Source organism: Borostomias antarcticus, assembly GCF_949987555.1.
Source record: "Borostomias antarcticus genome assembly, chromosome: 9".
Taxonomy (NCBI): domain Eukaryota; kingdom Metazoa; phylum Chordata; class Actinopteri; order Stomiiformes; family Stomiidae; genus Borostomias; species Borostomias antarcticus.
Genome location: NC_140242.1, coordinates 11,751,203 through 11,768,407, shown reverse-complemented (window position 1 = coordinate 11,768,407; position 17,205 = coordinate 11,751,203). Strand labels below are relative to the sequence as shown.

The 17,205-nt window shown below is 44.9% G+C and overlaps 1 protein-coding gene across 1 annotated transcript in view; it reads left to right on the top strand.

Annotated features, from left to right (window-relative positions):
- Nucleotides 1–396: 396 nt before the first annotated feature.
- Nucleotides 397–17,205, top strand: part of LOC311313162 (TLC domain-containing protein 4-B-like) — a 19,160-nt gene continuing 2,351 nt past the window's right edge. The window contains exons 1-7 of the mRNA XM_084443231.1: nt 397–617; nt 6,189–6,358; nt 7,959–8,048; nt 8,217–8,275; nt 11,411–11,505; nt 15,287–15,360; nt 15,747–17,205. The exon at nt 15,747–17,205 is cut by the window's right edge and continues 2,351 nt beyond it. Of these exons, the coding sequence (XP_084299357.1) occupies nt 6,204–6,358; nt 7,959–8,048; nt 8,217–8,275; nt 11,411–11,505; nt 15,287–15,360; nt 15,747–16,062 (789 nt within the window). The 5' untranslated portion in view covers nt 397–617; nt 6,189–6,203 and the 3' untranslated portion in view covers nt 16,063–17,205. The remainder of the gene's footprint in view (nt 618–6,188; nt 6,359–7,958; nt 8,049–8,216; nt 8,276–11,410; nt 11,506–15,286; nt 15,361–15,746) is intronic.

Sequence of the window (17,205 nt, the reverse complement as noted above, 5' to 3'; positions counted from 1 at the left end):
TTAGGCTACTTGTCAGAAATATCAGAACTGATCATCTAATTTGCTAGTTCAGACAGATTGGCTATAGCCTACGTGGGACTTCCCCCACGTCATGAATGATTTCAGATTTGAACTCTTCTTTATTACTGATCAGCTATATAAAATAGATGCCGTGCGTGCGTGTTTGTGTATGAACATGGGGTTGTATTGATCAGCTATATAAAATAGGCTAGATGTTGTGCGGCTCTAGGCTACTGTGGGGGAGAGTGTTTGTGAGATATGCGTGTGTGAATATCTCTTTAAGACTTCAGCAGTAATTCGATCCCCATAGGAGAAACAGTCCTCTTGCCCGACAGTAACCTCCCTATCACTTCCATAGAGCATCAGTTCAGCTACGTCCCACACCGCTGTGAACATGCATGTTTTGTGGGGCGGAATTATCATCCATTATAAATACAACAGAGAAGCAAAGCCTCCCCCCTCATTTTAAGACAATAGACTTAGCAGGCTTTATTGAGAAAGCTGTAGTAGTATGTTTATGGAAATTAATTCAACATGGCTTTTCGACAGAATTTACCATGCCGAATCGTACCACGATCACTTGAGTGCGGACCATAGATCTTAATGAAATATACAAGGTAAGTCGGTTTAAAGGATTTTCATATTTTTGCAAAATGTTGCCATTTGATGATCAACGTCGTTTTATAAAATGCGGGTGTAGCCTATCTTTTGCAGGCATATTGCGGCGCGGGTCTAACATGCGTGTTTTGGTAGCATTCAGAATTTCGTCGTGAGAAACGTGAACTGTAGGGATGCATCGGGTGGTTTAGTTTAACACTTTTGGCTCAGCGCAACAATTCGTTGCCATTAAAATGTTTCAATTTAACACATTAGGCCTACATCATCAGAGGCTTCTGTTTTGCATCACAGCATGATCTCATCCCCTGCTCAAACAATCAAAAATAATAATTCACATTCCATTTCGAGACAGATTTAACAGCAATTGCCTGGCAGATTTGTTAATCTTTATCTCGGACATGATGAAAAACAACCAATTAAAATGATTCAGATGTTTTAATACGACAAATTGGCCAAGATCTTGCAGTTTAGTGTGAGATGGCCTATGTGTAAACAATGTTTCATGCGGCAGCTTCCAGCTAGAATACCTAGCCCCACCGTTTGAATGAGCGTGCACTTTTTGCACATGCAGTTCAGGACGGTGTGTAGCCTATATTATTCCACGATAATTTCTCCTGATGTCATAACTGTCTGTTCACTAGTCTGTATGGACAGTAAGCTTTCCTCAGTAAATTGACGAGAGCAAGGGCAAAGGTTTTTGTCTAATGGTCGGTTCAAAACTGGTTTTCTAGCAGCTGTCGCTTGTGTTTACACAATGGTTCAGCTGTTATCATTTATTATGTTAGACTAGACCTGACCTTACCCTTGACAGCTGGCTCCATAGAACCTAACATTCATGTGCAAGCTATGCATGTGTGTGTGTGTGTGTGTGTGTGTGTGTGTGTGCGTGCGCGTGCGCGTGCGTGTGTGTGATCAAAAGTGTTCGGTTTCAAAAAAAGCTCATCTCCCCCATGACCATGGTTGGGAGGTCTCAGATGGGACAGTCACTCTCTATGACTGACTGTTAGCCCAGCCACTTACCTGTTTCATTCTCACTCAGAAATGTCCAGCTCCTCAGCACATAACCTCCCTGTCTCTGCCCTGTAGCCATGTTCCTAGATAGTCTATCTGATGTTCCCAATACTACCGATGGCCGTGGCCAGCCTGAACTTTGACCTCACTGCTCACATGGGCTGGGCTGAGGCCGTTTCTCCAATCACACCAGGACTGTTTAGTTAACATTCTTGAAGCAAGTACAAGTACATTGTGAGAGATGCGCCCACTGACTGGAACTATCCCGCTGCACCAGAAAGAGAAACTCTGTAGCCTACATGTGGAACCAGGCCTTGAAGAGGAGCTGAAGAGTGTTTTGTTGGAAGATAAAAGCCATATAACTGTTCCAGATGTGTACTGTAGATCTAAGAGTTTGGGGCAGAGTTTGCTGCTGCAGTGTCAAGGGGATGTGTGGTGTCTTTCCGTGGGGGCCAGTGCAGCGCAGTGGGCCGGGACTCCCCCACACTGACTGCAGCAGTGCTGCTACTGTTACACTGACATGCATTGGCCACCTACAGGGATGCTCCTAATGTGGAAACCTTGTGTGGGTGATGGAGGAGGGTTATTTTTAAACCAGAAATGGTGGTGGCTAACTTGGCCTTCAGGTGACTCTCTGCCTCCCGTGGACAAATTAGTCTGTTCCATTCCGGATGTACTGTAAATGACTGCAGCGATGAGGTTGTATCCTACATTTGCTACAGTTCGGTTTACTTTTTTCCACGACCGTATATTTTGCTTAGGAACTGTAGGCGTATGCCCTACTTATCAGTGTAGTAACAGGACAGCCATCTCTACAGATTGAGGCAGGTTCCGTTTCCGTCGCCAGTATGTTTTCTTGGAACATATTCACCCATCCACTTCCAACAGTTGGCTGAGGCATGTTTACAAGCCGAGGCCACAGAATACCTCAACTTACTCCCTTATCCACACACATACACACCACCTCTCTCTCTGACTTTCCCTGTCTCTCTCTGACTAAATTAAAAATACATGGAGCGATGCAGTGTTAGCTGGGCAGTACCGACCTGCAGCAAGCCTAGAGCTGAGCATGATTTAACATCTACCTGTACAAAACAAATTATTTTGCCCCCTATATCCCTGTCTGAGAGAGAGGGATATACAGACCACCTCTCTTTCTCACGCTCTCTCTCTCAATCTATCTCTTGCTCTATTTGACTCTCTCTCTCACAACATACATAGAGCGATACTTGCTTGATTTTGCCCTTGTCTGTCCCTGTTTGAATTTAAAGCATAGTGATTGAACTGGCCCAGCCAGATAGTGATCTGATGTTACAGGAGCTGTCCTGTGTGTGCGAGGGCTACAGCCGGGCTGTGCTGTGTTGCAGTGCTACCGACACCAGCCCAGAGTGACAGGACTGGCAGTAATGTGGTGGTTTACTGCCTCTCTGACATGACATCTCCTGGGTCAAAGCCCCAGCGGGGAAAAAAGAACACAGCTGCAAAACACAAACTGCTAAGGCCTTCTCGGCTTGTCGTGCCCAAAAACGGATTAACACTGCATAGACTCTCTAGGCTTTGGCTGTGTTGAAGATGTGAACTGGCAGACGTGCGTAGAACTGTGTATAGGGCTGCAATTTGACTAATGAGTCATAAGCTTCTGGAGAACCCCCATGCAGCCTAGAACAAATATCACAAATGGACCAACAGAGCTTAGGTTTTGTTTTTCTTTTTTTTCGGAATGAAGAATGATCCAGATTTTACATTCTCCTTTTGTGAAAGGATGACATTCATAACGCAGGAAATAGAAAACACTCAGGATATTAGGTTCAGCAGTGTCTCCTTCAATCACAGCTCTCTCTCTCCTTTGTGGCCCTGCTCCGCTGGCATTGTTTCTGAGATGGGGGCCATGGGGTCTAAGGTAAGTGGCTCCTCCTGAAAAGAGCTGGTGCTCAGTAATGTTTTTGCCACTGGCTCAGGCTTATGTGTATGGATCAGTGCTTCCCTAGTCCCTCAGAAAAGAAGGTCTCATTTTGTTGCGGCCGAGTGATTCCATCATTCTCTGTGGTGTGTGACGCAGAACCTTGCTGTAGCTGTCTCAGAACACAGTTTCAGATTTAGGTCTAATTTGAGTAGTACTCAGCCACAAAGATTGCTTTTGAAAGTGCAAAACTCAAGATGGGAAAACTTGGCTGACTTCATGTTTTTTTTGTATTATTTTATAATCTCACGGCAGTTAAGTAGCTTCTAGCCCAACATACACTTTAGAAGTAGGACTTGTCCTTGGCCTAGTCTTATGCCATTCAATTATGGTAGTAGGCACTGTAGAGTAGACATGACATCATAACATACAGGCCTATCTTAAAGGAGTAGTAAAGGGAAAATGCATGTTTTGCCCTGTTTTAACGTTACTTATGATCATATACAATGGTTCAGATCAAAACGTTGACAAAGCTAGCATTTTCGAGAAAGTTGATAATTTCTCTACCACCGTTTTGGTCATACAATGGATGTGGATGGGCATCTTGAAAAATCATTCAAAAACATGTTAAACTCTAGATTTCAAAGACAAGAAGCTCACCGAGTGTGTAATTGGTGTCCGTTGGTGTTCTGACATCAAATTCGCCGCAAAGTATGAATCCTGTAGGGTTTTATTGATCATTTTATGAAATCCATTGACTTGTATTGAAGCGACCGTTGTAGATGTGTAGATCAATCCGCAGAGGGGATTCAGGAAGCGGAACTACTTACAGTAGCTATTGTTATTGTTTATGTTGCTAGGCTACCTAGTTTACCTGTAGAAGTTTACACATGTATGTGCTGCGACTAAATAGTTCTATGCTAAATATTTAAAAAAGCCTTTCCAGATGAACTGGAATCTTACTTTATGGCGAATTATATGTCAGAACGCCAACTAACACCTAGGTGAGTTTCTTGTCTTTGAAATCGAGAGTTTAACATGTTTTTGAATGATTTTTCAAGATGCCCATCCACATCCATTGTATGACCAAAACGGTGGTAGAGCAATTATCAACTTTCTCGAAAATGCTAGTTTTGTCAACGTTTTGATCTGAACCATTGTATATGATCATAAGTAACCTTAAAACAGGGCTAAACATGCATTTTCCCTTTACTACAACTTTAAGTCACAAAGGCTACTGTACATGTATAAGCTTCAATACTGTTTTTTAAGATAAGAAAATTATACTGATCTTTTGATAAAACGGCAGTAGGTCTTGGCCTAATATGATATGTGGTTATACACATTGGACTGAGCTGGGTGATTCACTGTACAACATGTACCTGTGGTTTGGGCTATCTGCCAATATTGTCTGATAGACTTGGTAAGGTCTAGGCTACTATTGCAAGACAGACAGATAAGATACTTTAATAATAAAGATCAAAGGCAAAGTACACAAAAACAGATGTTAGACAGCTGTAGCTCAGGAGGTAGAGCGGGTCATCCAATAATCGTAGGGTCGGCAGTTCGAATCCCGTCTCCTCCTGACAACATGTCAAAGTGTTCTTGGGCAAGACACTGAATCTCAAATTGCTCTCAATGAGCAGGTTAGCACCTTGGATGGCAGCTGCTGCCGTTGGTGTGTGTGTGAATGGGTGAAGGCCTTCATTGTAAAGTGCATTGGATAAAAAGCGCTGTATAAGTGCAGACCATTTAGACATGGATATTTTTTGGTTTTAAAAACATTACCAGAAAAAGTAAGTTGCGCAAATGCCGAGTACTCTCAAGGCCTCATCTATGACCCATGTTAATGCACATTGCACCACATTTACGGTTATGGTTCCTAGTAATGTTCACCCTGTGCTACTGCCCAAGTATGCACTTCCCAGGTGGCCTAGTGGTCTACTTGTGTTTCATTCTAGGTGCTGCATCCTACGCCAAGCACTCAGTTTCTGCAGCCGCAGTCTAAATATACACCTGCTGTGACCATATTAGAATTTCAGCAAAGGATCCCTTCAACTCACACTCTCAAGTTGGGAGACTTCCTCCTGTGACGTCAGTTGGCGCTGCAGGCTCTCCCCACTCCCCTGGTTAAGAGATATGGTTCTGCTGTATAAACATTGACATGCCACTGCCGAGGAGGCGTGTTTTCACTGACAAGGACAAATCATCATGAGTATATGAGTCACCACCAGCGCTAGTGTCAATGTTTTGCCAGAAATTAGGTATCTTTTAAATGGATGAATGATTTCGTTATAAAGAATATCAAGTCCTACATTGATAAGGTAAGCGCTTATCAAGTCTTTTTAATTTTCAACTTGACAGATACTGCTTTCAAGGAAAATTATATGATAATTGCCTGTTATCACCAGGTGGACCGTCTGCACTGGGCAGTCCCTTAGTTCAGTCTTAATGTGTCTTTATTGAATATGTCTCTATTTATCTCTCTCCCCACCCCCTTCTCTCTCTTCTTTCTTTCTTTCTTTCTTTCTTTCTTTCTTTCTTTCTTTCTTTCTTTCTTTCTTTCTTTCTTTCTTTCTTTCTTTCTTTCTTTCTTTCTTTCTTTCTTTCACTTCCTATCCCTCCCACCCCTCTTGCTGTCCTCCTCTCCTTGCTCTAGTGGGGTGGGGCGGCCATGGAGCCCTTCAGCCAGCTGATCCTGGTCATCTCTGTGAGCAGCTTCCTGTCCTTCCAGTGGCTGTTCCACAGTGCGAGTCCCTGGGTGTCTGCCCGCGTCAGCGCCGGCTTCCTGGCCCTCAGTGACAAGCAGAAGGTGGAGTGGAACTCAAGGTACAAAACCTCGCCACTATGCTAACAGGATGGGTCTCAGTCTTCTATTATTGCTCCAAGTTACATTCATTTTGTGTTCCAAGTTACATTCATTTTGTGCACATACTGCAGTATTCTGAGTTCAAATGTTGTATTTCATAACCACTAAATATTTAATATAACTTCCAACCTTTTAAGTTTATTAAAAGGAATGTTGGCTTTTTGCCAATGCCACTGTGAATTGTTGCTGACACATTTTGATAAGTGTCTCTGCGGTGGAATACAGTGGTAGAGGAGCCGTCACCTTACAGCGGAAGTCTTAATTGGCACAAGTAGAAAAGTGCTGACTGCAAATGTTAGCTCTTAATTTTTCTCTCTTATCTTAGCAGCATGTAGTTCAGGAGATACTGTAGAGCGGCCGGCTGGGGATTGCAAGATCCCTGGTTCAATCCCAGCTCCCGGCATTGTGCCAAAGTGTTCTTGAACAAGACACTGAACCCCAAGATCGCTCACGAGTGGCATGGTGGTACCTAGTTGGGGCGGCTGTAGCTCAGTTGGTAGAGCGAGTCGTTCAATGATCGAAGGGTCAGTGGTTCAAATCCCAGCTCCAACTGTCCACATGTCGACAGTTGACTTGAGCAAGACACCTAACCCCAAATTGCTCCCAATGAGCACGCTAGCACCTTGCATGGCAGCTGCCGCCATTGGTGTGTGAGTGTGTGTGTGAATGGGTGAATGAGAGGCCATTGTAAAGGGCTTTGAGTGCCGCTAAGGTGGAAAAGCGCTATATAAGTGCAGTCCATTTACCATTTAGTACTGTTGCCTCACAGCAAGAAGTTCTCCGGGTCTTTCTTAATTATTAGAAGAAATCCACTACATGCTTTAGTGTGTTATGTTTGCCTATCCTCAGATGTGACAACTTATTCAGACACAGAAGGGACAGTGCCTGACAGAGTTGACAGAAAGAGGTTTTTCCATTAATTTGGGGTTGAGACACAGCTGGACCTGTGGTTTCTACACAAACAAGGATGTGGAATAAGGACGTACCTCAATACTTTATCACTTTTTAGGTCTGACAAATTTTTTGTAATTGGAGTAAACTACTAAAGTACTTTTCTTCACTTCATTATATCTACTTATCCTGTTTACCAGATAGATAGATAATGAACTTTATTTATCCCCGAAGGGAAATTCGCTATTCTGCCATACACACACAGCAGAACCACATTAGTCTTAGAGTTTCAGCTCACACAGTTAAAGGGAATGAGTGCTGCCTAGCAGTGGCAGGAAGAGGTAGAGGCAGAGCTCGTTCTTGGCTAATACAGCCTGACTGACAGGCTGAGTGAACTCACATCTGCCTGTCAGGCCTGGGAACAGGGTTTAATCTCCTCTAATTGGTCTGAATCTGTCTGCTGTGGCACAAGCACAGTAGACGTGAGTTCACTCAACAGCCAATCAGATAATATGCACAGCGCTGCTATGCATTTAAAAGCTTAGTTTAGACTGCTCAAACAGTGCTGAAGCAGTTTGATTTCAAAAGTGTGTGCATGTGTGTGTGTGTATGCGCGTGCGTGTGTGTGTGCGTGCGTGTGTGTGTGTGTGTGTTCTGCCTGCTTTTCAGAACGGTGTCCACGTTTCATGCTCTGGTGGTTGGGCTCTTCTGTCTCTACATCTTAATCTTTGACGACGCCGTCAACGAGGACCCTGTCTGGTGAGAGCGTGGCAGTCAGTCACCAGCAAAGCATGATGGGAACGCTGACGCTAGCCTGGTTGCATGTTGATAAATCCAGTACTATTGCTAATGTGTACGTGTTATAACTGAATATTACCCTTATTAATGTTAAGTACTTATATGTCCCTTGTGCTTTTGTGTCATCAGGGGAGATCCTACTCTTGTGAAGATAAATGTTGGCATTACAACAGGCTACCTCATATCCGGTATGAGTTGTTTCACATAATAGACACACAGTTTAGCATAGCCACAATAACTCCTTATACGTTTCTGGGTTCACCATGTTAAATATTATTTAGTCTTTCATTTTGGTTGTTTGAGTTGAGCAAGATGGAAAAAATTATCCATCCATCCATCTTCATCCGCTTATCCGGGGTCGGGTCGCGGAGGCAGCAGTTCCAGCAGGGGGCCCCAGACATCCCTTTCCCTAGCAGCATCGACCAGCTCTGCCTGGGGAATCTTTAGCCACTCACAGGCCAGTGTGGAGATGTAGTCCCGCCACCTGGTCCTGGGTCTGCCCCGCTTTCTCCTCCCAGCCGGACACACCTGGAACACCTCCCTAGGGAGGTGCCCAGGAGGCATCCTCACTAGATGCCCGAACCACCTCAACTGGCTCCTTTCGACGCAAAGAAGCAGCGGCTCTACTCCAAGTCTCTCCTGGATGACTGAACTTCTCACCCGATCTCTCAGGGAGACCCCAGCCACCCTCCGGAGAAAACTAATTTCGGCCGCTTGTATCCATGATCTAATTCTTTCAGTCATGACCCATCCTCCGTGACCATAGGTGAGGGTGGGGACGAAGATAGACTGGTAGATCAAGAGCTTTGCCTTTTGGCTCAGCTCTCTTTTCGTCACAACAGTGCGGTAGAGCGACTGCAGAACCGCACCATCTGCTCCGATTCTCCGGCCAAACTCCCTCTCCATGGTTCCCTCACTTGTGAACAAGACCCCCAGATACTAGAAGTCCTTCACTTGGGGTAAGGACTCATTTCCTACTCGGAGTAGACTGCTGAGAACCATGGCCTCAGAATTAGAAGTGCTGATTCTCATCCCAGCCGCTTCACACTCAGTTGCGAACCTATCCAGAGAGTGCTTGAGGTCGCAGGCAGATGATGCCATCAGGACCACATCATCTGCAAACAGCAGCGATGCGATCCCCAGCTCACCGAACTGCAAACCCACCTCCCCACGGCTACGCCTCGATATCCTGTCCATGAAAATCACAAACGGGATTGGGGACAAAGCGCAGCCCTGGCGGAAAGGAAGACAACTTACTGCCGAGGACCCGGACACAGCTCTTGCTCTGGGTGTACAGGGATTGGATGGCCCTAAGTAGGGACCCCCTCACCCCATACTCCCACATAACCCTCCACAAGACCTCTCGAGGGACCCGGTCGTAAGCCTTCTCCAAGTCCACAAAACACATGTAGACAGGTTGGGCAAACTCCCAAGCCCCCTCCAAGATCCTTGCGAGAGTGAAGAGCTGTTTGGTGGTTCCATGACCAGGACTAAATCCACATTGTTCCTCTTCGATCTGAGGTTCGACTATCGGCCGGACCCTCCTTTTCAGCACCTTGGAGTACACTTTCCCTGGGAGGCTGAGTAATGTGATGCCTCTATAATTGGCACACACCCTCTGGTCCCCTTTTTTGAATATTGGGACCACCACCCCAGTCTGCCACTCCTTTGGCACTGACTCGGACTTCCACGTAATGTTAAAGAGGTGTGTCAACCAAGACAGCCCCTCAACACCCAGCGCCTTCAGCATTTCTGGACAGATCTCATTAGAGACTGGGGCTTTGCTACTGTGGAGTTGTTTGACTTACCTCAGTGACCTCCTCCAGGGTAATTGACGATGACCCCCCATCATCTTCCGGCTCTGCCTCGATTGTAGAGGGTGGATTAGTCGGGTTCAGGAGTTCCTCAAAGTGCTCCTTCCAACGCTCAACAACCTCCTCAGTTGAGGTCAGCATGTCCCATCCTTGCTGTATACAGCTTGGATGGTCCCCCGCTGCTTTGCCTTGGTCACGGCCGAAGCAGCAGCCCTCCGGGCCAGTTGATGCCCTGCAACTGCTTCTGGAGTCCTCCGGGCTAACATATCACGGAAGGCCTCCTTCAGTCAGACGGCTTCCCTGACTACCGCTGTCCACCACGGTGTGGTTACCGCCCCTTGAGGTACCTATGGCCCTCAAGCCGCAGCTCCCACCTGCAGCTTCAGCAATGGAGGCTTTGAACACCGACCACTCATGCTCGATGTCCCCAACCTCCACAGGGATGCCTGAGAAGCTCGGCTCGGAGGCAATTGAAATCTCTCCGGACAGGCTCTTCCTCCAGACGTTCCCAGTTCACCCTCACTACATGCTTGGGTTTTCCAGGTCTGTCCAGAGGCTTCCCCCACCATCAAAACCAGCTCACCACCAGATGGTGATCAGTGGACAGCTCTGCCCCTCTCTTTACCCAAGTGTCCAAAACACACGGCCTCAGATCAGATGATATGATAACAAAATCAATCATCGACCTTCGTCATAAGTTGTTCTGATGCCAGGTGTGTGGGCATCCTTGTGTTCGAACATGGTGTTTGTATGGACAAACCATTACTAGCACAGAAGTCCAACAACAAAACACCACTCGGGTTCAGATCATTGTGGCCATGCCTCCCAATCACGCCTCTCCAAGTTTCTCCATCATTGCCTACGTGTGCATTGAAGTCTCCCAATAGGACAGTGGAGTCCCCTGCAGGAACCCCATATAGGACTCCACTTAGGGTCTGCAGGAAGGCTGAGTACTCGGAACTGCTGTTCGGTGCATAAGCACAAACCACAGTCAGAGTCCCCCCCCACTCCCCCCCCACAGCCCTAAGGCACAGGGAGGCGACCCTCTCATCCACTGGGGTGAACTCCATCACAGAGGCACTCAGCTGGGGGCTAGCTAGTATGGCCACACCTGCCTTACGCCTCATACCGTGAGCAACTCTAACTGTGCGTGGAGGTTAGCCCCACCAGGTGTAATTGGTATCACTCCACCTCCCTCACAAGCTCCGGCTCCTTCCCCCCCAGCGACGTCACGTTCCATGTCCCCAGAGCCAGCCTTTGCCGCCTGGGTCCGGTCCGTCGGTGCCCACTGCCTTCACTGCCACCTAGTTGGCAGCGCACCCGACCCCGACAGTTCCTCCCGTGGGTGGTGGGTCCACGGGACGGACGAGATGGAGATATTGTTGTGGAAAAAATGATGAAACTTTAAAAAAAAAAAAAAAAACTTTGAGTATATAATCGCTATGCTTGTCCATTTGTATGAATATTGTCACTTGACCCTTCTCTGTCTTCTTGTCATCTGTTTTCCAGATCTGCTGCTAATATTTTACTACTGGAAGGCAATAGGCGACAAGTTTTTTGTAGTCCACCACCTGGCAGCGTTGTATGCTTACTACTATGTACTGGTGAGTTTCCATATTGTCCAATAGCAGAACGTGCAGGCAAGATGGGAAAGAGACAGCCAAGGGTGAACAGCTGTGTCTGCCTGTGATGACGGGTGGTGCCAGTAAGGGTGTGAAGGAAAGTGATAACATGCTCATTAACTCTGTAGCTGTTAGCACTGCTAGTGGCGCAAAACCACTTTGTTTTTTTGACGAGGTGTATTGCATCTCATTAGCTACTCCCTATGAAAATGAATTAGCCTAGTAGTATGGAGTCCCACAATTTATCGTTTGTGATATTTTTCACTTTTAGCCAGGACAGTCAGTATGCTCGTGAATATTGTATTATTGACAGCTGCTTGATATGAGTTGTATCACATTGGTCACTCTCGGTCTTGGTAGCTTCACAGTTCATGGTTTTCCAATAACCTACTACACTATATCATAATGTCTCTCTTCGAATTAGACTTATTGGTTGCATGATAGGCTACTAATGATGGGTGTAATTGTGGTTATTTGTTTGCAAGTGAATCCTTCCTGATAAGGACATATCTTGTGAGAATAGTTTGGATAGAACTGATAGCTCAGATCAGATACTGAGTTCCATTCAGCATTAACAGGTGAGTTGGTTCTGTCTTAAAAAGTAACAAGTATTAGGCTGGTTTGGCAAGACAATGCCAGTCGCTCTATTAACACTACAACCGGTCATCATCTGGGATTGTACATTGATTGTGTAGGTTTACTGTTAGTCGAGCATCCAGAACATTGCTGTTCACCCTTGGTTCTAAGCGTCTGTACCCCTCTAGGTCGCCAGGTTCTGTAGCTGACCGTTATGGCAATGACAATGGTATTTTTTGCATGGAATGCTCAATGATGGTAATGGCAGTTGCCCGTTCCCTCCCCCCCCTCTCCCTCCCCCTCCTCCTGTCCTGAAAAGTCCCTGCTTCTTCTTTCGCTGACCCCTCAGTGTTGGAGTGTGGAGCTGTTCTGAGCTACGCTGGGCTGAGCTGTGTGCATGCCTCCATCTCTCAGAGCAGGCTGTGGTCTGAGGTGGTCTCTGTCCTGTTACTGTGCATGCTAGAACGACTCGCTGCCTCTGTTCTTCACCGGAGCAAAGTCCGGCCTCCATTTCACTCACACTTCTTCTCTGCCTCCTGCTACTTAATACTGTCTGGGCCTGAAGCCCGCTTGGAAAGGAAAGCCAAGTATCGTTGATAACTGTTCGCCAAGATGCTCAAATTCATCATGGCTTCAGGGGGAATCGTGAGAGTGCACGGCATTTTATTACTCTGTCAATACTTCTGTCAGGACATATAAATACTGTTCCAAGTTGTAGGTGTTTAAAAGGCACAGGCAAGGTTTTTTTCAAAACCAACCATCTTTTCTGTGAACATTAGTTCTAAAAAGTGATTTTTGTAGTAGAGTATTCCTGTAGTCCTTGTATTTAGCATGACACACTCATACCACTTCAAATGTAATTGAAATTTGAGAATTCTAATTGTAATTCAGATCCTAAGTTAAGGGACAAGGGATAGTATATGTATGCATTGTAGACCTTTTTTTGGCTTTCCAGTGCATTTCCAAAGACAGCGAAAATATTAACCTGCAGTGTGCTGATGTCAAAGCATGCTCAGATTTTGGCACATCGTTTTAAAACGCTTGTTTACAGTACTCCAAGAGACATGGAAGCTCAGTGCACAATGGTGTTGTCCAAACTGCCAAACAGACACTATTTTTTAGTGTGGTAAAATATTATCATCTCATCTCCTGCTACCACCGTCTCTCCAATTATTTCCATTATTGAAACCAAGAAGAAAAAAAACTTTAAATCAATAGGTCTAATTAATGCAATGAAGTAGGCCATACTGTGACTGGACACTCATGACTGCATATTCAGGCCTGGCCTGAAATATATGTAGATTAGCTACATTACTTTTGGACATCACTTATGGCCATTTAAATTGTTGTTTAGGCAACACAACAATAACGTTCTTTATCACACAACTAATTCGGCTAACATTTGAATGTGAACATGATATTCTGACTTGTTTTGAGTGTGGTTTTGTATCCAACTTCTTTTGTTGTATGTTGTTGAAGTCTTATTAGCTTGTTGAGCTGTTTTCTGTGGATTCTTTTCAGTTGTCATGATGACAAAAGCTAATAGCAAAACATGTAACCTATAATGGAGAAATAAGTAATCCCATAGCCTTATTTAGTTGGTATGAGTCATTTCAATATTTTTTTCTTGGCATAGCTAATTTATTTAAAGTATATAAAGTTAATGATTAGGCCTTTGAGTAGGTATTCTGACACAATGGAAATTGTTTCTGGCAGGGTTTTAGCCACAGGTGTCCCCAACTGTTTTTTTTCTGAACACACACTTCATGATGTATGGTAGTCCTGAACATGAAAATCAGCCTTTCTAAAGGGTAGAGGAATATTTGATTGCTGTGTGATTATTAAATGCATGTTCTACTCTGTTTCTAATGCTTCTGACTGTAGTTGCATTTTCTCCTAATATTTGTGTCTGCCTCTCTCTCTCTCTCTCTCTCTCTCTCTCTCTCTTTCTCTCTTTCTCTCTCTCTCTCTCTCTCTCTCTCTCTCTCTCTCTCTCTTTCTTTCTATCTTCTGCTAATATGACTTGAACAATATAGTCCCACGTGTTACCAGCAAATCCTTCATGCAAAAACTACCAAATCACAGTTAGGTTGAACAGTATCAACTCTTCATGCAAAACTGCCAAATTTAAGTTAAAGCCTAAAAAAGACCAGGCTTGACTGATCTAGATGGGGTCCCTTCCTGTCTCGTCTGCTGTTCTTGCTGTTGCTCTACACTGAGCAGATATGAAGCACAGTAACAATATGGACTTACCAGTATCTAGAGGTACTAGCATATTAATGCTAGGAGTTCATACCCTCTTGGTTGTCTGTGCAATATCTGGAGTAAGTATTTTTGTCAAAGATTAACCTCGGTTTCAGTCTACCAAGGTGAGTTACCCCCATGTGTGTCTGTGTTTGTACTGTAGGTTATTGATGTGACGTTTGGTCTGAAACACAAGAGAGAGTGGTAATACTGGAGTGACGTTGAACAAAGCTGTGCATGGCTATTGACTGCTTGCGTAACTATTGGCTGATTGTCTTTATTGAGCCCTTTAAGTGTGCTGTGATGAGGTTTGGTTGATACTGTTTTAACCAGTATGTAACACTGATGACTGCTGAGTAGTATTGTTGGGTTTTGCATTGTCAATGTTTTAGTGGTACAGATACCGGTCCATGGACCGTATCAATGGTTCATTACAATGGCGGTCTAGTCAGACTGTTTCTGAGTCCGGCCCTGTTTATATGAAAACTCTGATCTGACTTGGCATCTATGTGAGTGTTTACGGCCATCTTTTTTAGTGGCTAACTCCATATGATCCTGCTGTACTGAGGCATCAGTGACTTTTTTTTGCAAACGTACTATTCCATTTACCCTCACTAAATAAAACTAGCTCCTATGATGGACAAATGTTGGAAATCAGTAATCCTCACACTAAATCTGGACCCAAAAAAGCCTAATGGAAATATTTCCTTTAGACTTTGTCTAAGGGAAAATACTAAAGTTTTATCTTGAAATGGCATGCCTATATTAAGGGCTTGTTCTTATTTTAGATCTGAACTCCTCCAAATATCCTCTTAATCTCCTTGGTGTTTTATGTGATCTTGTTCTCACAATATTTACTTACAACACAGGTCCATGGTTATAGTTTGTATAGTGTATAGTATAATATAGGTTATATACTCTGTTTTTCACCTTACTCTTCCAGGGTCAAGGGATGCTGCCTTATTTTGCAAACTTCCGTCTGCTTGCAGAGTTCTCAACCCCGTGTGTGAACCAGCGGTAGGTCGCCCTCACCAGGGCCTGCATTGCCACTCACTAATTGGCACAGTTCCCTGAAGGGCTGCTGCTATAGGTGGAATGAAATGCTCATAATTTGTTTATAGTTCATTAACTATTTAGCTAGCACATTCAACAGTTTTTATAGTGTTGATTTTTTTTATGCAATTAAAACTCTTAGCAATTAAGTTCATGCATGTGAAGACGGGATGGGACAAGGCTACCCATTTTGTCCTATTGATATTGCCAATTCATGTTTCTGATATTACCTTCATTTATTCGCTCTGAGAGTCTAAGCATGTTGATAACACCAAGTTAGCTAAGCTGAGTCATATATTTGCAGATAGTGATTGCCTTCTTTCCTTCATTGTACTCACTGTGTGTTTCAGCTGGTTCTTTGAAGTGTTAGGTTACCCCAAGTCCTCCAGGCCCAACATTGCCAATGGCGTGGCCATGGCCGCCGTCTTCTTCCTGGTGCGCATCGCCGTCATGCCGCTGTACTACAGCCGCATGTGGTCCGTGTACGGCACCGCCGCGTTCTACCGGGTGCCGTGGGGCGGCCGCGTGGCCTGGATCTGCTCCAGCATCTGCCTGGACATCATGAACGTGATGTGGATGCACAAGATCGCCCGCGGCTGTTACCGGGTCCTGCGCTCGGGCCGGCAGCACAAAGCAGAGATGCAGGAGAACGGGAAGACGGACTAAAGTGAAGGAGAAGGGCTCAACGCTGCTGGATGAACTGGGTCACCCACCCTCAGAAACACATTGCTCCTCCTCCTGGACAACTGTCTGACTACAGTAACCGTCTGTTTAAATGGGAAACAAACTCAAAACAAAACGGCAAAGAAGGACATTAAACAGACTGGTGACGAAAGCTGACACTTTTTTGGAACTTGGAAAAATGCAGGAGAGAGAGAGAAAGAGAGATAAAAGGGCTTTTAGCAATACTCTGTGCATGGCCCACTGTGTACTGTGCATTTTATCACAAATAAAAAATTACTGGGAAGGGATGATATGAACTCCCACATAATTACTGTCAAAAACAACCTATTGATGACTTTTTTCAAACAGTTGACCTCCCCAAAATAACTTCTTTTTTTTCTCATATTCTCATCCTGAAATCCCACTGGTTATATTTGTATTTTGACACACAGGAATTCAGGTGGATTGAATATAATGCTGCAGGACCCAGTAACTAGATTTCAGCAATGGTCTGTGCCATGAAATCTCCCATGCTGCTGCCCACCAAGGGAGGAGGGCTGATCTTCACATTTCCCACTAAACCCTCTCAGCGTGCCAGGGGACTCCGCTCAAGAGCGCTCTGCGGAGGGGGTGGGCACAGCTGAAATGAAGCAAATGTCTGCCCCCACTTACCCCACATCAGCGAGGTACGGCGCGAGCACTGAGCAACACGTGACTGACAGTGGACTGGGTGAGGCCGCAGAGCCACACTCCCGTGTTTTCATAACAGGATATTACCAACAATTCTAAAGGAGCATCCACATGAGTAATTTCCTGTCTTTCCGGGTCTAAATATGGGAATTCGGTTACTAGATGTTTAGATGTTCTGTTTTATTCAAATGGAGACTGAGGTGCAGTAGTGGTATACATAGAATACTGTATGCCACATTGTTTGCCTGTCAGACGAAGATGTTGAAAGGGAACTTGCAGAATGTTTGTACAATTCTTTGGAGGTGTTCTGATATTATTCTCTTACTATTTTATTAACGTAGATGATTCGATAATAACTTTGTCCTCAACATTCAAGAGTTACAGCTCTCTATTGATTTGGCACATTTCCACAAACTAAGGACCATGTCTTTCAAAGCAGCGGAAAGGTGATTTCAT